This window comes from Microchirus variegatus, assembly GCF_963457635.1.
Source record: "Microchirus variegatus genome assembly, chromosome: 8".
Classification (NCBI taxonomy): domain Eukaryota; kingdom Metazoa; phylum Chordata; class Actinopteri; order Pleuronectiformes; family Soleidae; genus Microchirus; species Microchirus variegatus.
This window is the reverse complement of record NC_139809.1, coordinates 16,655,869-16,676,815: the sequence shown is the minus strand read 5'-3', so window position 1 is coordinate 16,676,815 and position 20,947 is coordinate 16,655,869. Positions and strand designations below refer to the sequence as shown.

At 42.1% G+C, this 20,947-nt stretch overlaps 2 protein-coding genes across 2 annotated transcripts; both read right to left on the bottom strand.

The window, feature by feature from the left end:
- Positions 1-45: 45 nt before the first annotated feature.
- On the bottom strand, positions 46-20,878 carry LOC310931118 (GTPase IMAP family member 4-like; the record flags this gene model as incomplete). The annotated part of the gene is made up of 2 exons (XM_083894228.1): positions 20,852-20,878; positions 46-854 (listed from the first exon to the last, which is right to left on the bottom strand). Exons 1-2 carry the CDS (start codon positions 20,865-20,867, stop codon positions 46-48), a joined length of 825 nt encoding a protein of 274 aa, XP_083750354.1. The 5' UTR covers positions 20,868-20,878.
- LOC310930608 (uncharacterized protein) lies at positions 11,949-14,251 on the bottom strand (the record flags this gene model as incomplete). Its single annotated transcript, XM_083893643.1, has 8 exons — positions 14,182-14,251; positions 14,029-14,073; positions 13,762-13,835; positions 13,542-13,643; positions 12,769-12,974; positions 12,527-12,623; positions 12,155-12,317; positions 11,949-12,056 (listed from the first exon to the last, which is right to left on the bottom strand). Exons 1-8 carry the CDS (start codon positions 14,191-14,193, stop codon positions 11,949-11,951), a joined length of 807 nt encoding a protein of 268 aa, XP_083749769.1. The 5' UTR covers positions 14,194-14,251.
- Positions 20,879-20,947: the final 69 nt, after the last annotated feature.

Here is a 20,947-nt window from a genome sequence, read left to right as displayed (position 1 = left end):
TATATATATATGTGTGTTTGTGTATGTATATATATAGCTGGATTTTTACTGGAGCACACACCACTTCTTCTCAGCCTCTTCCCGGGCTTTTTTCTCAGCCTCTTCCCGGACTTTTTTCTCAGCCTCTTCCCGGGCTTTTTTCTCAGCCTCTTCCCGGACTTTTTTCTCAGCCTCTTCCTGGACTTTTTTCTCAGCCTCCTTTTGTTTACGTTTCTCCTCCTCGATCGCCCTCTCAGCCTCCTGGAACATCTCAGTGGTGTAGTGGCTTCCTCCGTTCTTTTCCATGATGTTTCTGATCTTCTTCAGCAGCTCAGTGACCTGAGCACGGCTTTCACAGTCCTTCAGCTTGTTGTTGAAGATGTGGTACTCGCCGTTACACCTGGCCACCACCTGTTTAAGTTCTTCACTTTTCGACAAGTACTCTTCGATGGGAGTGGGAAGAAGGTCACCATAGGTGAAGAGAACCATGCTGTATCTGTTGGCAGCCTCACCAAATATTTCCTGAATCTTCTGCGCCGCCTGTATTTCCTCGTCAATGAACCTGCCCAGTGGGACGAGCACCAGGAAGATGTGAGGACCTGGTGCGGAGAAGTTGATGCAAAGATTTACGGCTTTCTGTGTTTTTTCTTTCATCTCATCACCCCTGCTGTCAGTCAGACCCGGGGTGTCAATGACAGCAACCTGCTGTCCATCGACCGTAGCTCTGTTCTTGTCACAGTAGGTGGTTACAGACTTGGGACTGAAATCGGTTATAAAACACTCTCTTCCCAGGATGGTGTTTCCTGTGGCACTCTTCCCAACACCAGTCTTCCCCACCAACACAATCCTCAGCTCCTGGTCATTTCTTATGTTCTCTGTGAAGAAGAAGAAGAACAAACAACATCATTCTTTGAACTCAGTGGTGGTTGTGTTGGGGACAAGGGCATCAATTTGATGTTTCACTACAATATGCACTGCATTACAGTGTATTGACTGGCTCTGACACTACCATTAGGGAAAAGGAAAACACATGCATATACAAAAAAACTGCCTCCTCTGCTGGTGCTGCGTCGTGACCGCCTCTAGGTCGGCTTGGAAAGGCTTGGGAGAAGGTGGCAGGCGGCTCTGGTTGTGCTTTACAGCAACCCCCCGATTGGACCCCATGTATACTCGCTGCGCCTTCTCCCATCCACCCGTCACCCCCCCTCACCGGGGGCTTCCTAGTGGGACCCAGAGGCCAGGGTCCCTCTGCCCCCCGGCACGACTGTCAATCCTGTTTCATGTGTTTTATGTATACACTGAAACTACCAAAAGAAAGAGTAGACTCTTATCAGACGTCAATGGCAGCCAATGAGTTTTAATGATAAATTGATAAAAAACATTTTTTTAAGGTGAGGACAAAATTGTTGATCATAAATAGTGCTGGGGACACGCCCCCAGTGTGACGTTCTGCAAACTACCAGATGAGGGAAAAACACAGTGATGTGGTTGAAGCCATTGTAGCACGACTACATGTTAGCTCCCACTGCTAACCTGAAGCTGCTGCCAACTGATGGTCGACTAAACATGAAATCACTGGTGTGGAAATATTTTGTGTTTGTGAGTTTTGTAGAAAACCACGCCATGTAAACTATGTTATGAGCGTGTAACAGTCACTGCTACTCATGGATGTATTATATGAACTGGATAGAGCACCGGCCCTTTGGCTCAGTTCATTCCTATGAAGCTGCTCACCCAGCGCATATGCCAAAAAAGTTTTTGACTCCCGGGTTATGGGGCCCATAGAGCATGTGCAGTAGTGTCACTACCATAATGCTTCTCGGCTATGTGAACGAGCCATTCGCGTTATCGACTTGCTCGGCGCGTCCACAGCGAAACAGCGAAAGACATGATAGGAGTATGGTAATGACGTGCGCTAGCGGACTTCCTGCATACTGACGTCACGTTAGCTTCGGGTTTAAACCCTGGATTTGTAAATTAATGCAAAAACAATGATAGTGAAGTGAATACAGCAAGCTGAAAAGTACAGTGACGTAATTAAAGATTAAAACGATCAATAAAAATAGTTTATTTTATTGACCGTGGATATTAGTTTATGTGTTGTTACAGGAATCATGTTGTTTTTGCCTGATTTCCCTTATATAATTATATAATTATTATTCGGAACAATAACAACGTGTTAAAGGTGAAGTAAGTATTTTATAGTGCCATCTAGAGGAAAGGTTGAAATTTACAACAAAGAACTGCTCCTCTGCTCACCCCCTCCCTTCCCTTAGCGCTACGGTATCCTCAGCCGGTCAAATGTCGTCCTGGCCGTCTTTCTCCGTGTCAGCAGATGAGGTTCGTGAGGCGAGGGAGAGGGCGAGCTACCGCGGCCGTAGCAGACGAAGCGGAGAGAGAGGAGGCGGGACTTCCGCTACAAGTAAAGAGACGCTTGATTTGTTCTCTCGCGTTTTGTCCTTACAGGCTCCAGTAGAAACATGGCGTCTCGCTGCTAACCGTGGCAATGCAACCGCGGCCCCGCGACAATGTTATTTTACATGACTTTTTGAAACACTACGAAAATGAAACAAAAAATATTATACAGCGACTAGACAATGCAGGGGCACATTATATGTATAAAAAAGTGGATTTTGGGTTATATAAACCCATAAATACTAAACATTGTCCCTTTAAAGTAGGTTTATAACTCCTGATTCCTTCACTCAACACGCTTATCTTCAACTATAATTCGCGTGTTCATCACATTTAACGGTAACTTCATGAACCGATAGTGACGATAAGACAAACATCCTCCCCGGGAATCAGTGGTGAAGTGACCGCAGATCTCAGTGCATCACACGGTCACAGCTCCACAGTCCACACCGTCATCAGTGTCTCGATGTCCGGGACTGAACACAGTGATAAAGTGCAGCATGTCAGTCTCCTCTCCTCAATGAATCCACAAAGCAGCTCGTTCATACATCGATAATATGTTTGAAAATAAATGTTAATGAGAGCCGAATAAACAATTAAAACCTGCTTTGTCGTAATATTAAAAAAAAAATGTTAACGAAAACCCCTCATTCTGTTCATTTATTTACATTTCTCATAAAGTTTTCATATCGTACGGTTCACTGACAGTAGCGCTGTTCCCGAGACGCCACATGACCGCGCTTGGCTGTGCTCGTACACAGCTGTGACGTCACTCTGAGAAATAAGATTTGTCTGGGCTTTTTATGGCCTTTAGGAATGGTTTTCAAATATGAAACTCAATGAATTAAAAATATAGAATATAAAGATCTATAAAATGACTCGAGGTGTCCTGTGGACACTTTTACAGGCGTCTCTTTTACTATTGCGGTCAATGGGAAAATTGCTATTTGGGCCCCATGGGATTTTTTGTTGCAGTACCCACAGTGGCCACCATGTAAAAATTGTCTTCAAGGCAGAGGGGGCGGAGCTCTATCCAGTTCATATTATACATCCATGACACACACACACACAAACAAGTGGAGGACCATCGCGGACCAGACTTCTCTGTTAAATATTGAGATGTCAGACATTTTCCAGATAATTGTTGAGATTGTAATTGTAATTGAGATTAACCCTAGTTTTTGGGATTGTTCAGTTAGTTTTAACTGATCTACAGTTGTGTAAGACTTTTCTTCCTGTGACTGCACTCTGGTCAATCAGTCGTAGGCAGTCTGGCGATGTCACGCATAGTACCGACTCAACACCATAGATATAAAAAGGGTACATGTGTTGTCCACGATGCTGGCCAATACTGTCCTTGGACACTCCGCCGTAAGACATCTATACTTTACATATCTATGCTCGACACGCTTGGAAGAACAAGGGGAGTGGCCAGTGACGTCACTATCCTGCGCCGCTCCGTATTGCGAACTAGGAGTGGGCGATACTGCAAATTTTGGTATCGATCCAATACCAGTCAGTATCGGCGATAGCGATACGATACCAATATGATACCGATACTTACGCGCTCCTTTCACGCTGCTCCGTCCTTTCATTTGGATGATTAATTTGTTAATTATTAGTTAATAGTAATTCATCCAGTACAGTTTATAAGTAAAGTACTTTAAAACAGTGCACACAATTGTCACTTGAGAACAAATTAAAACAAATTATCTCCCTTCAGTGCACTTCTTTTCTTAAAGAGATATTTCACCGCTGGGAAGTTGAATGTCTATTAAAAAAGGGTCATCTATGGAGTAGAAATGTGAAATAATATTTGAAGAAAGTGCCTTCTTGGCTGAGAAAGGCAGAAAAATGTATTTATCGCTCATGTACACAAAAGACAACAACTCCCAGAATGCTCCGCTCACTTCCGCTTCCAAATCCCGCAGCATGAGCAGCATCCTCGCTTCCTTTACCACAGAGTGTTGTGTAAAGTTTATACGGCTCACGCCTTGATGAATTAGTTGGCGAATACATTACGGATCTGCAAATTACATGTTTTTTTCCTCTATGGTGCTAAATTGTACCGGGACGTGCAGTCAAAACAACGAAAGGACAAGCAGTAAGTTCCCATTATTTGCCGGTCAGCGATTCAGAGCGGTGAAAGTTTCAAGTCGACTATGCTAAGCTTCTTCACCGAAGGCAAACCTGTAAACTCAGAGGATTCACGATCTCCATTTCAAGCAGCAAGACCGCACTGAGAGGTAAGACTGATGCTGATATTCTATTTCTGCTCATAATCGATGTGATATAGTTTTCGGCAGTGAAGCGACAACTTACGTTTACAAGTAACGTTTGATAGACAATTACACACACGTTATAAACACGTAAACTGTTAGCAAAGTAAATCATCTTGCTTTCGCTATAATAGTGTCAGTGTTATTCAAATGTTTTGTTTTTATTCATGTTTGTTCAAGACGCCTATATAGACAACATTATCATGTTCACAGCTCACCCAGTTGTTATATTTTGCTGAAAGGTTTGTTTTCCTGAAAAAAAGTAAAATCTTGGTTCATATTTTATGTGTAATTGTATTCATTGTCCTTTACAGTTGAAGCCTGGTTTATTCAAGTCTTGGAGAAACTCTTCACAGCATCCAGCTCTGCTCCTCTTCACCACTGTGACTCAAGCTGTCCCACATCAGATTCAGAATTATTTATTTTTTGTTTGCATATTGTGTTAGACATGCTTTTAGATATGGCTCCTTGATTATTTTAATTTGTACTCTTGAATATGATGGTAAAAGAAAATTCTTTGTGAATAATAAAGTTATTTTTTCACCTTATCCTTCCTGCATGCATTTGTATACTTGAGTAAAGTAAAGACTTGAGGAAGGAAGCTGAATAGTTACAGATTTTATTAATTCTGAAATGTTTATCAACCCTTTTCTCCAAATTAAATCACTTTTCATCTAATAATACTGTAATGGAGGAACACTAAGGGCTAGAAAATAAACCACAACATATATATGAATTTACATTTTTAATAGTTAATTAATAGTCATAAAAAGAAAAATCAGACTTATTATCAACAGTCTTCATAGACACAGCTTTCCCACCAAACTGGCTCGAATTAGAACAAGAGTCATGCCAGCCTAACTCTTTAGGTGCCATCCTTCTAGCGCCTTACACTATTGAGAAGTCTTTGTACAATAGCAATGTCATGATCCACAGTACTGTGCGTATTTCGAAACGAATCAAATCACACTTTAAGTTGAAACAGCATATTTTATGCATTACCTATAACTGGAAACCCTACGTTTCCTCCATCCACTCTGGATAATACTTTTAATCTCTGGAAGAACAGCGGCATCTACACAATAGGAGAGTTATACATTAAAGGCGTTTTTGCATCATTTGCACAATTACAGAGTAAATGCCCTTGCCAGATGCCCTTGCCACCTCAGCTGGCTCCTCTCGATGTGGAGGAGCAGCGGCTCTACTCCGAGCTCCTCCCGGGTGACAGAGCTCCTCACCCTATCTCCAAGGGAGCGCTCCGCCACCCTGCGGAGAAAACTCATTTCAGCCTCTTGTATCCGGGATCTTGTTCTTTCGGTCATAACCCAAAGTTCATGACCATAGGTGAGGGTAGGAACGTAGATTGACCGGTAAATCGAGAGCTTTGCCTTTCGGCTCAGCTCCTTCTTCACCACAACGGACCGATACAACGACCGCATTACTGCGGCCGCTGCACCGATCCGCCTGTCAATCTCACGCTCCATCCTTCCCTCACTCGTGAACAAGACCCCAAGATACTTAAACTCCTCCACCTGAGGCAGGATCTCTCCACTGACCCGGAGGGAGCAAGCCACCTTTTTCCGGTCGAGAACCATGGCCTCGGACTGCTGATTCTCATCCCCGCCGCTTCACACTCGGCTGCAAACCGCCCCAGCGCATTCTGGAGTTCCTGGTTTGTAGGAGCCATCAAGACCACATCATCTGCAAAGAGCAGAGATGGAATCTAGCCGCTCCCGAACTGGACCCCTTCCGGCCCCCAGCTGTGCCTAGAAATTCTGTCCATAAAAATAATGAACAGAACCGGTGACAAAGGGCAGCCCTGCCGGAGTCCGACATGCACTGGGAACAAGTCTGACTTACTGCCGGCAATGCGAACCAAGCTCCTGCTCCGGTCATACAGGGACCGCACGGCCCTTAACAAAGGGCCCCCGACCCCATACTCCCGGAGCACCCCCCACAGAATGCCACGAGGGACACGGTCGAAAGCCTTCACCAAGTCCACAAAACATATGTGGACTGGTTGAGCAAACTCCCATGAACCCTCGAGCACCCTGCGAAGGGTATAGAGCTGGTCCAGTGTTCCACGGCCAGGACGAAAGCCGCATTGTTCCTCTTGAATCCGAGGTTCGACTATCGGCCGAACTCTCCTCTCCAGTACCCTGGAATAGACTTTCCCCGGGAGGCTGAGGAGTGTAATCCCCCGATAGTTGGAACACACCCTCCGATCCACCTTTTTTAAAAAGAGGGACCACCACCCCGGTCTGCCATTCCAGAGGCACTGTCCCCAACCGCCACGCAATGCTGCAGACGTGTCAACCAGGACAGCCCTACAGCATCCAGAGACTTAAGTATGGCGTCATTATAGTGCCATATTCCGCGCGCATAAAAACATAATCAGCGAGCAGAAAGACCACTATTCGCGCGCTCGCGATCACTCTCCGCGCGCTCGCGATCACTCTCCGCGCGCTCGCGAACACTCTCCGCGCGCTCGCGAACACTCTCCGCGCGCTCGCCGTCATTCTTCGCGCGCTCGCGGTCACTCTCTACGCTCTCGCTGTTTCTCTCTGTACCTTCTGCTCGCTCGACTTTGCTGACTTTTGGCACAGGGGGGCGTGTATTGAATAGACGCCCCGTAACACCCCTCCTTTCTGATTGGTCACTTAAACGCCTGGGTCAGAGCCAATCCGAAGCAGAGTGGGGCGGGTCATCATTGCACTTGGCGTAAACCTTCCGTTATAGTGGCCTGATCACAGTGGAGGAGACCTGGCAGTTTCCTGGGGAAAATATACATTTTCATGGGGCTATCATGGCTGAGCAAGTAAGTCTTACACAGTTACACAGGCAATCTCTCTAATTTAACTTTTATATTATTTGATTTTATGTTGGGGTAGTAGGATCTTTTGATTGGGAGGTATGTTTATGAGTTTAATCTGGGTTGTTCACAGTAACGTAAATCTGCTCTTTTAAGTCATATTAAAATGTTTTTAATTAATTCTGTTGATATTCTGTCATTAATTATATATTTTTTTAAATTGAAAATTATAATTGCAATTATCACATCAACAATTAGGCCCACATGATAGTCCTGCAGTCCTGATATGAAGTAAGCATACAGAAGTGGGTTCAGGTGGGTCTACTCTTGTGTAAAGGAGCACAACAGCAGATGGGGGAAAGAGAATAAATTGTTCCACTGCATACATTTCATATTTACATTTACACATTTTAATTAATGTAATAATGAATTAATATATTTATTTATTTATTTCAAAAAAGAAAGAAAGAAAGATCTCCAAGAAAGAAACATATTTAAAATATTTAATTTGCATGATTGTCTGACATCTGTTGACTGGTTGTATGTGTATCACAAGAGAGACATTGATCTTGACACTCCATTAACTATACTATGTTTTCTCAACAGCTGAGACTTCAACTTCTGGAAAACCTTTTGGATAAAGTACAATCTGCATTCACCACAACCCCACTAAATTTGGATCACATTGAATTTGTTTGTCGCCAGGAGCTGTATCTTCTGCAGGCCCTATCCAATCACATACAAGTTCCAGCTGCTATCAGCCAGGCTTTGCATGAACTTTTCGAACTTGTTAAAGCAGAATTTGAACATCCAGCCCCATGTGTCACATTGGAGATCACAGGCACCCAAGGACGGCCCAGAATTGTGGTTGACGAACAGCGTTTAAAGGAAATGCTTGATGTCCAGCTTCCTGTGCCTTGCATAGCCACACTGATGGGTGTGTCAAGAAGGACAATCTATAGAAGAATGACGGAGAATGAGCTTTCTGTCAGGGAAATGTATAGTCCCATTACTGATGCTGAACTTGACAATTTGGTTTCTTCCATCAAGAGTGATTTACCAAATGCAGGCTACAGGATGGTGAAAGGCAGACTGGAGTCTCTGGGACACAGAGTTCAGTGGAGACGAGTTGCAGTCTGCATGCACAGAGTTGATTCCATGGGCATCATCTCAAGACTGTCAAGTCTTGGCTGTGTGGTGCGCAGAGTCTACTCTGTACCAGGGCCCTTGTCCCTGGTACATGTGGACACAAATCACAAGTTGATCAGGTTTGTATGAAAGTTTTTTTTTTGTTTTTTTTTTATAAATATAACCTGGTAAGTCAAGTGACAACCAGTTCACATTTATACAATGACTATCTGTCACGGAGGTAAAGGTGATATAGTATTTCATTTTACATATGAAATACATAGCATGTTTTATTGTTTTGATTGTTTTTTGTACACTGTAGTCCACAAATCCTAAATGACAGTAAAGTGTTGTCTAAGTCATATGTTTGCTTCCCAGATACAACATTGTCATATTTGGAGGAATCGATGGTTTTTCCAGAAAGGTAACTTGACTGTTATTAGATTTCCTCTGCACTGACACTACCAGCATAGACCTGTGTCTTGATAAACATTGTGTAGTCTGTAAGACTTATAAGCTTTGATTAACCATAACATTAACTTAATTATTTAAGTTTGTTTCAACATTTAATTTTTTGAGGTTATTATAGTGCCTTTATAGTACCTAAGTGCCACCCCCAGGTCACACGTTTAACTTGAACATAACATCTGATGGTCATGAGTCAGGAGCCATTTGCTCCATGTACCCATGCTTCCCAGGAAGGAATCTTGTAATTTTTAATTTCACAATTACTTTACATGTAGGGCCACCCTTTGGCCAATATGTTAGATATGTCTCATGATCTAAACACATTAATGCCCCACTATTTGTATTAAAGCCAAGAAGGCAGCAGTGGTGGAGGGCTGTACAGTATGAGGAGGCAGAGAGTAACTATGCTAAAGACTGAAAAAATTGTTCAAATTTAACACTTGCCTACAAGTTATAATCAACCAGGTATCTTGTTTATTTTACTAGTTTTTGTGCAGTTTGTGAGTGTTCTCTTGGTACAGACACACACGCATGCAACTGGTTTACATTTGATTTCACTTTTGTAGATACTGTACTTGAATGCAGCGACAAACAACTGTGCTTCAACAGCATTTCATTTCTTCCTGGAGGCCACTCAGCAGCATGGTTTACCGTCAAGGTAGTGTTATTCCTTTGCCAGAACTACAGCATTGAGTGTTTTCCTAAAAAGGTTAATGAAAAGTGAAAAGACATGGGAACATATTTTATGACATTTCGCCATACAGACACACTTCAGACATTCTTCAATCATAGTCCTCCTTGTGGTAAGCTGTAACTACAAAAGGGTACTAACTGTGATTTCAGAGTACGAGCTGACCAGGGAGTGGAGAATGTGGACATTGCCCGGTTTATGTTCACTGTCCGTGGCAACGATAGGGGAAGTTTCATCTCAGGAAAAAGTGTCCACAATCAAAGGTACAATTACTCTATTTTTCACACATTAACACAATATCATGTTTTCCTTCATTGTAATGCAATTTTTTGTTGTTGTTGTGATCCTCCATAGGATAGAGCGTTTATGGCGAGATGTGTGGATCTCTGTGTCATCAAAATATTACAACCTTCTACACTCTCTTGAAGAAAATGACTTCCTGGACATCTCCTGTACAGATGACATATTCTGTGTCCATTACGCATTTCTTCAACGGCTCAAAAAAGACTTGGAGATTTTCACGGAAGGCTGGAACCACCATCCACTCCGCACTGCAGGAAACCGGAGTCCGATACAGATGTGGGAAACTGGACGGATGCTAAACAACAGTAATGTCCATTCGGAGAACCTTGCAGTAAGTGTTTTCTCTACAGTACATATCTGGATAAAAAACGCCTAAAACACAAGGATTGAATGCACCTTTAATAGGCAAAGATACCTTGAATGTACATAACATGTAAATATGTTGACCATATAATCTGTAATGATCTTATGTAAACTGAAATACTTTCTTTTGATACATTTATAGGACCTTCAAGAGCCAGACATTGATTGGCAGACTGCAGTTGACTACAATGGCAATGACTCTGAAACTGGCATCGTTGTGCCTGAATACGAGTGCCCTCTGACGGAGGAGGAGATGGATGAACTCCAAACTTTAATTGATCCTACTGACCCAAATATTAGCGATGAACAGCTCTACATTGTCTGCAATGAACATATAAAACGACTGCGGACACAAACTTAAACAACTTAATAGCGGCTAAATTCATAGCCATGGACAATGGCCTGAGAGAGTACAGTTTTGAACTGTGCATATGTACTCAGGTGTGCAACTGGGAATGTCACTGAGTGGGAACATGCATTAATCACAGGATAGCAGATGGTCTGATTAGCACCGTAACGAACCTGGCAGTCATGGTCAAATTCCATGGTTATTTTGAAATCTTCCCGTTCTGCATGACTTAATGGAATATGAGACTGTCCTGTCAGCCACTGGCAGAACTTGCCAACACTAATAGGCATTTCATTTTTGTGTTTTTCTGTCTTGTCAGCATTTTCGCCCGTCTCGTCAGGCATGTCTTCACTGTTTTCATCCTCTGCTGAAAAAGTGATATAATAATGAAAGCATTGTTAGCCAAGGTCATTTTAAGGATCGTTACAAGTATTGTTAATAAGAATAAATTACAGTTCTTGTTTTGATGTAGAAAGTGTTCTCATTGCATTGATGATAAAAAAAACACACATCATAGTTCAAGTGACACCACAGCTAATATGATTATCATCTAAATATTGATGATGATTGATAAGTAAAGGACTTGAACATATGAATAATCCCCCAATTATTTGCTTTATCTCCAATAATGGACAACTTCTAATAAACTACACTTTGTAAGTTTTCAAGGTGAAGCAACAACATTTTTAATTTTAACAAATTATTCACCTTCATCCTCCATGTCCTGCACAAAGTACTGCAGAAAGTTGACCACTGTGGACTCTCTCTGATGCCTCATTGTACCCATCTCGCTGAAGACAGGTGACATTGACTTCACTAGAAAGTCAGCATCCACCTTAAGTTTTCAAAAAAGAAAGTCAGGAAAGTTTAATTTTGAAAAATATTTCTTAAATGATTCAATGCAGATTATATTTTAATGGACATTATTTATTATTTGCCTTGCAAAAAGATCCAGGAACAAAGAGCTGTCTGCAGATGTCCTTTTCTTGTTGGACCAAGCTGAGGAGGTCATACAGTTTCATTCCAGATGAGATTTGTTGCAGCATGGGAAGTAACCTCACTGTTGAGTGTAGGACTACAGAACTGTCACAAAAATAGTAAATTAAATAAAGTTTTAAAAAGTACAGTCCTAGAAGTTGAACCTACACTGAAGGAAATGTCCTACCGCACAATGTCTTCCATTCTGTGGATGGACACAGGCCCTGTGTATCCACATGATAAGATCCTGTCCGTGCACTCCTTCAGGGTTTCATTGTCAGCTGCCTCAATCTTTGAAAAGTACATAAGTAATAATGATATCACAACAATATACAAAACCTAAACATGAAATGATTCCGAATGCATTTTCCCACATTTAAATGAGCTACCTCTTTTATTAGTTCCATCAGCTCAGGGTCCGCAACGTCCTTTTCAGTTATTGATCCCTGGTCAAGTTCTCCAGTGGATATGTAGTCGTAACACCACTGCATTAAAAAGTTTGGTGGTGGTCCACCCTGTGCAAGACTGACAGCAAAAATCTCTCCAACAGTCCTGTGATCCCAAAACAAAAAAAGTACTATTATATAATAATACTACACAATGGATAATCTGAAAGATGTTAAAATGACAACAGTTAATGTAAATCTTTTTGAAATAATACACTTCTTATAACATGACTATTTGTGTGCATATGAAAAGACTGGGTGTGTAGAAAAGCATTGCTGTAGTTTCACTTTATAGGCCTCTTTTTTACAACCTACTTGAAGTTGTATTTTTCAAAGTCTGTCATTGAGTACTTTGGTACTTTGCCACTGATGCCTCCCTCAAAGAACCTCCTCTCTATCCCTGCCAACATTTCTTTTCAGAAAAGGGAGATACAAATTAGTCAGCATAGAATATGGAAGTAACAATCATCTACATGACCAATATAACAAAACATGTGTTAAGACTGATGACATGTCACAACATATTTTTTTTGAAGGTCAAAAAAAGGAAAACATACCAGTTAAAAATTCCTTTCTCAGAGCCCCACTGTCAATACCAGCCTCTCCTATAAATGAAACTCTGAGGGGATTTTTGGGGGAAGATTTCTTTTGTCGCTGCCACTGTTTCATGCCTCTATCCAGCATCTGGTCCCTAGTAATGCAGATGCTGAAAATTGCTGCTTCATCCACCTTTTTAGCAATGCTTTGGATAACGTCAGCAATGCTTATAATATTGGGGAAAAAGAAAAAAATACATTTCAGTCAGACAACTCTGGATTTAGTTCAATGTTTCTATTGATCCTAATCATTTTGTATAGCTGAAGCAGAGCATGAATAATCGTAGCATGGCTTAAGCAGGTTTGGCATCTGGCTCTGTCTAAAGTTATTAATTCCATGAAAAATTATCACAATGATTACAGGGAATGAATAGCTTTGTCATGTAGGGAATTTTAGAAACAGAGGCGAACAGAGAGTGCTGGGGAGGTGTTGAGATTAAAAACAACTCATGTGAAGCTAGAACAGCAGCACAGAACAGTAACAGCAGTGGCAAAAGAGCGGCAGTGATGGCCGCAGCAGAGTGGCAAGTGATAGCAGAGTAGTCGTAGTCATGAACAGGTAAGCAGGGGGTTTAAATATCCCACCCTAATCAGATGAGAAGAGCATGTGACTAATCAGCTGATCAGGATTGTCATAGCTTGTGTTGTCTGCCTGATCTCGTGCTGTAGGATTTGCATCATGCAACAGTTTATTAAAAATTACCTGAACTTATAGAAGGATTTTTTTGAGTTACCTTTTAATCTCTTGGTGTCTGGGTCGTTTTGGGCATATCTCTGTCCCATCGGTGTCCTCATCGTCTGAAACTAAACTGATGGCCTTGGTTTTGTCACAAGCTCTGTAGGAACACATGTGGCAACATTTAGTCATACTAAGATCTGTGATACTGATACAAAAATAACTGTCCAACATTTTAAATTTTGCTTTGGAAAATGCATGGGGAAACAGAGAAATACCTTTCACCACAGAAGCTTGCATGAAGTTCGACATATTCGGTGGGATACAACTGCTGGCAAATAGGACAGGCTGTCTAGAATGTACCACAGCATCAGTAAATATATTAATACTGTATTCACATACAGTTGCCTGGGGCAATGGTTACATACTGTGAACACCAATTAAGTTAATTAAGTAATAACTTATTTAAAACAATATTGATATTGAAGTTTAAGGTTCAATTGGAAGTGAAATTGCATGCATGCCCTGGACAGTTTTGTTCTTACTTTGACAATAGGAACATTGGAATGCGAAGGAAGATCTGAGGAGTCCTTTACATGTAAGATTAATGGCAAAAAATGTGTTAGAGTGTAAAGATGTGTAAATGTGAATAATAGCAAACATAACTGACTTTATATTTTCAACTTTCACAGGCTTACCATTAGAGACATGTCAATATCGTCTGGGGAGGTTTCCTGGATGGTATCACTACAGACAGAAAAGTCTGTAGTCTGTAGAAAAAACAAACAAACAAATTAGCCAGAGGACAAATATAACTCTAATTCACTCATTTATCATCATGAGTAAAATATTCTTGCCTGTGTGTTGGTGACATCTGAGAATTGCTCTCTTTCACAAGATGCCACATGTGCAGCTAGTAACTGAACTGGCATGTTTACTGAACAGGTATGGCATGTTGCTTTCGGCATTTTGTCAAACTCCTTTGCAGAGTAGGGAAGAGGTGTAGTATCAAGACTCCCTTGGACTGGTACAATGTACAGTACTAACTTCCCACGTGCAACTGTATTGAGGTATGGACCTGTGTAGCCTTCTGCTTCAGGTGGCACAATACACAATTTTCTTTGACCAGATCCACCTACAGGAAAATCAGTTTACTGTTCTTTCACAACCTGAAGTCAATCAAAATTGCCATTTGACAACATACATAATACAGTAAATAAAGCCAGAAAGCTTCAATATCTTACCAACAGCCTTGTACAACATCCATGCCCCTTTCAAATTGGCCATTTTGGTGAAGGTCTCCTCAAGTTTTCTGGATAACTGTGCACAATTTATGTAATGTAAATCGTTTGTAAAAGAGAAGCCTGTGTTTAATGTGTATTACTTAATTACATTACTTTTATCATCATTCTATCTCTCAGGGGTTATAAGCTTTAATTGCATCATCATTTTTATCAAGGAAGATTATTCACATTTCAGTGAGTGACCACTGCAATTAAACATGCGTTACAACTTACCCATAAATGATCAGCATCCTCTGTTACATTGATGGTCCTCCGACCCATCCCTGCCTGTAAAAGTCTTAGTTCATCTGCTGCTTTTGGAGTCTTCTCCATGTATTTGTTGACAAGGTAAAATTGTATTGCAAAAGACTTAGTGTTCCCTTTTTTAATGTTTGAGAAAAAACAACTTGGTCTCTTTTTCCCTGTGATTTTTTTGCCAAAGAGTGCTGGGAAGGATCTATAAAAGAGTAAAATAATAAGTAAAGAATGTTAAGCACTTCAAACTACAAACAATATATATATATATATATATATATTTTTTTTTATTATTATTATTTTATTTTTTTTAAAGGATTAATGATGAACGGTCAAAAAAACTGTCAAACTTTATTTCCTGCATATGACAAACCTGGCCATGTTCTGTTCTACTGAGCTACTGGCCTGCTGTGGGACTCCCCGTCCACCAGTGTGATGTTGGTTTTCCAAATCTGCAAAACGTTCATAATTTCAAACACAGCAAAAATACATTCTTACAAGGACTATCATTTGAATAATCAAGTGCTATAACCAAAATGATACTGCTTTAGCTCCCACTGGTAATATTGTGTTAATTCATCATGAAAAACATGCTAATAGACCATATTAGGGCAATAATAACAACAATCCTCACTGTTTCTAGGTGGTGGCTCAGCCAGGGCACTCTGCAGCAAGGACACCAGCCGGTGCGCAGCATCCTGCAACTCTCCCTATCATTACAGTCCACATGGAGTAACATTAAAATATGAATGGGTCTACCATAAGCAGATCGTTTTGCTGAGCACAACATTAAGTAAAAGTTAACAAGACAACAACAACAACACACATTATCTAATGGCTAACAGCAGGGAGGCTGTTTAACTCTGACTTTTTTTTTTCGGACTGATAGCGCTAGTGTGTTCTGATGGCGCCCCTGCCTGGTGTAGCGTGATAAATCAGCGAAAATTAAAATTACTCCAAAAAACGTGAAAATCAAGGATGCACACCATCGGGCCATGCTCAACCCATATCCAAAATCTTATGTCGATCTGACTAACGGTCAGCGAGATATGCCTGTCACAGTCACACTCACAGACACAACTTGCTTTATAGACAGATAGATAGATAGACTCATAAATAAAATTGACTTTTTCAAAACTACTCATTCTTTCACTTAATTAAAATGAAAAAGAAAAGGACATTTTAATAAAATAGGTTGATTGATTTATTTATTATTCTTAACATGAAATGCAAATGCATTTTAGTTTAAATGCCAATTGCGGTGGAGGCAGTGCCTCCATTCTCACTTGAAGCAAGTTCTTAATTTAAATATCTGTATTTTCCTCTACTTACCTCTTTTTTCTCTGACATCTCCATCTCCTAAATCACAATCTTCTGCCGCCAAGTGCAATGATGACCCGCCCCACTCTGCTTCGGATTGGCTCTGACCCAGGCGTTTAAGTGACCAATCAGAAAGGAGGGGTGTTACGGGGCGTCTATTCAATACACGCCCCCCTGTGCCAAAAGTCAGCAAAGTCGAGCGAGCAGAAGGTACAGAGAGAAACAGCGAGAGCGTAGAGAGTGACCGCGAGCGCGCGAAGAATGACGGCGAGCGCGCGGAGAGTGTTCGCGAGCGCGCGGAGAGTGATCGCGAGCGCGCGAATAGTGGTCTTTCTGCTCGCTGATTATGTTTTTATGCGCGCGGAATATGGCACTATAATGACGCCATACTTAAGGTACTCAGCTCGGATCTCATCCACTCCCGGTGCCTTGCCACTGGGCAGCTTCCTAACTACCTCAGTGACTTCAGCTTGGGTAAGGAATGAGTCGACCCCTGAGTCCCCAGCCTCTGCTTCCTCTAGGGAAGGCGTGTCAGTGGGATTGAGGAGATCCTCGAAGTATTCCTTCCACCGCCCAACGATGTCCCCAGTCGAGGTCAACAGCTCCCCACCCCCTCTGTAAACAGTGTTGGCAGAGTACTGCTTCCCCCTCCTGAGGCGGCGGACAGTTTGCCAGAATCTCTTCGAGGCCGACCGGTAGTCCTCCTCCATGGCCTCCCCGAACTTTTCCCAGACCCGAGTTTTTGCTTATGCGACTGCTCGGGCCGCTGTCCGCTTGGTCTGTTGGTACCTGTCAGCTGCCTCAGGAGTCCCTCGAACCAACCAGGCTCGATAGGACTCCTTCTTCAGCTTGACAGCATCCCTTACTTCCGGCGTCCACCACCGGGTTCGGGGATTGCCGCCGCGACAGGCACAGGAGACCTTAAGGCCGCAGCTTCGAACAGCCGCGTCCACAATGGAAGGGGAGAACATGGTCCACTCTGACTCAATATCTCCAGCTTCCCTCGGGATCTGGTCAAAGCTCTCCCGGAGGTGGGAGTTGAAGACCTCCCTGACAGGTGATTCCGCCAGGCGTTCCCAGTAGACCCTCACAACACGCTTGGGCCTGCCAAGTCTGTCCAGCTTCCTCCCCCGCCAGCGGATCCAACTCACCACCAGGTGGTGATCGGTTGACAGCTCAGCCCGTCTCTTCACCCGAGTGTCCAAGACATGCGGTCGGAGGCCAGATGACACGACCACAAAGTCGATCATTGACCTCCGGCCTAGGGTGTCCTGGTGCCACGTGCACTGATGGACACCCTTATGCTTGAACATGGTGTTCGTTATGGACAAACCATGACTAGCACAGAAGTCCAATAACAAAACACCACTCGGGTTCAGATCGGGGAGGCCATTCCTCCCAATCACGCCCCTCCAGGTCATTACCCACGTGAGCATTGAAGTCTCCCAACAGAACTACGGAGTCCCCGGTTGGAGCACTTTCCAGTACGCCTTCCAGGGAATCCAAAAAGGCCGGGTACTCCGCACTGCCGAAAAGCCGAAACAACAGTGAGAGACCTACCCCCCACCCGAAGGCGGAGGGACGCGACCCTTTTGCTCTGCGGGGAGAACTCCAACACATGGCGGCTGAGCTGGGGAGCTATAAGCAAGCCCACACCAGCCCGCCGCACATATTATTATTTTGGGAATTTCTGACGACATTAATAGTTAAACAACTACCAACAATGTTTCCTCTCCTATAGTCTCATCATCGTGAAGAAGCTACTTCTCTTGCATTGGAAAAAGAAAAACACACCCACCACATTGATGTGGCTTAGCAATCTTACCAACACTCTCCACTTAGAGAGAATAAAATATACTCTTATGGACAAACTCCTACACTTTGAAAAAATCTGGTTACCTCTCATTCACTATCTCACACCTGGTAGTGGAAATTAATGTTTCCCCTTAACTATAATAAAGTAGTACTAGGACGGAAGGATAAGGCTGGGTAAGGGGGGAGGGTGGGATGTATTTATGTTTTGTTTTTGTTTGTTTATTCTTCTGTACTCTGTATATCTGTTCTTTATATACCATTGTTATATGTTCTGAAAACAAAACTGCACACTTTTCTATATGGACATACATTATACTCTTGTGTATGATGTTGTTGATATATCATTGTTACAATGTGCTCTAATAAAATATATTGAAACATAACAGTCTTTATAGACACAGTACTGTTTTCATGAGCTGCGTATGTTCTTCTGAACAACACAGGCAGGTAAAACAAGACGATCGTCTTTCCCCAGTCTGTGGATCCACTTCAGTGACGGTAAGCTGTTAGGTGATATGACTGTCTGTAAAACAATGATTATAGCGTTAGCGAATCGAAGTATCTGTTCTTACATTAGCATAGATGTAAATGAACTGTAAATATGCTAACGTTAGCTCAGCTGGTGTTTCAAATGAACATGGATAAATACGGTGGTAAAAATAAATATAAAACAAAATACTCACTTTATATTGAGGCGGCCGTTTATCCCGTTTCCTTCATCCACCGGACCGGCGCCCGCTACCCCCGTTGCCCGCCCGGCCGAGTTGGAGCGAGCTGCTCCAGGTCCGGCCAGTGCAAGGCCGAAGTGTGTGCAGGTCCGCTCCGCTGCGGCAGCCAGAGCCTGCGGCGGCACATTCAAGTGCCCACAAAAAGTTCTCCAGGTACCCGGTTCCGGCCGCGGGCAACGCCAAAAAGCAGGTCCTTTCCCTCGCAGCCATATCAGTTTGAAAACTACATTCTGTCGTTGTCTTCTCAGTTTACAAGGCCAAATTAAAGAGAGCGAGAGCCAGTGGTAGCTTTTAGCAAAGATGGCGGACACTGTGTTTACATTCTGGGAATGAAGTCTCGTCCATTCTGGGAAGTCTCGTCCCCCTGTGGGTGAGTCCAAAAATTGCAGAACTAGTGTTGTAGTTCTAATCTTGACGTTGTGCGTCACCTCCTCTGACGCAATATGACGCGCAAAATTTCTAAAAAATAATAATGCTATTCTAGCAATACAAAGCCACATGCTAATCAGTGAAGTATTCCTTTAAATAAACATGTGTAAATTATCATTGCACAGCAAATGTTACAAACTAATTATTTTCTTTCAGGTAGAATAAAATGTAAAAAGTAAATAAAGCAAAATTATTGGATAAATGTATTATTTCAAGGTCTTGGCATACTTTATACTTTATAGTAACAAATTACCAGTTGCACTTAAAAGTATGTATTATCCAATGTCGAAAATGGCCAAAATATTACTTTCACCGCTATTATCTACATGGATATGCCAAACTGAAAGGTCTCTGTTAATGACCACTGCCTCTGGGTAGGTGGTGTGAGTCTGTGGGGGCCGGGGGGTTTCTCTACTCCTCTCTCCATCTCTGAAGCTCGGCATTTTCCTTGGCGTGGTTTTTCATGTGTTTGTATAAATGAGTTGTATTGCCACTGTATTTTACAGGCGTTTAAAGTGTGTAGTTTTACAAACTACACACTTTTCTGTTGTTTCATTTGTGACTTCAAAATAAAGCCACACAGCGCTCCTCTGTGTCCGCTATTCCTCCGCTCTGTCTCTCATCATCTGTGTGAGTAGTGGCCACTGGCCAGCAGCACTTCCTGCTTGTTTACCAGGGTCACGTGACAATAAAGCACAAGAGGACGGAGGAGGAGCAGAGTGTTCCTGTCTGGCTGTGCTCCGAGCTGTGACAGCAGCAGCGGCACTCACAGTAGCGACACTTACACAGAAGCAGACAGACAGGTTGCCTCCGCAGCAGCAGCGCGGACAGGAACTGAAGTATTATAGTATATAGTGGTATTGATCAATATTAATACCAGCGTTAGATCGATATATCGATATTTTTGGATCGATCCGCCCACCACTATTGCAAACTCATTTGTATTATGAGACACTTTTTGCGGCCAACATGAAAACGAAAAAGCATTTCTGTTTGCTTTGTCTTTTAATTAAGGCACAGAATTAGCATTTTTGAAGCTGAAAATGAAAATGCAGTTTTGAATATTGATTATTAATTTATTTATGAGTCAGAAAATGCAGCTCCATTTTGAAAATGAAAAAGCATTTCTGTTAATGCATTTTAATTTGGATAATGGCACACATTTGCTTCCATACTTTTCAGATTTTTCAGTTTCTTAAATGTGAATATTTGTTTTTGCTCCATATAACAAAATAATTAATTAACAATTAAAATATGTGACTTTCTAGAACATTTATTATTCATGGTTTTGGGAAACACCAATCATGGAATAAACTCAAAAACAGAATTGCAATTTTTGATGAAAAAAAGGAATCTTAATTATTACTTTATTTATTTGTAGTTCTTTTCATTACTATAGTCACACAATGGAGATGGATTTATCTCATTAAATCACAGAAATTGATCTCTTTTGTGTGTTTTCAAGTGAATGCAGAACACTTGTGGACATAATACAAACACAGATTGTCTGAGAACAAAGAGTGAAAACAGTGACTCACCTGCGCAGCTGTTCATGTTGACGTCTGGTCCTGTAACAGAGCTGAAGAGTGAATGAGGAATGTGTTCAACCTCGGCGTCTTTTAAAGCTCCCAGCC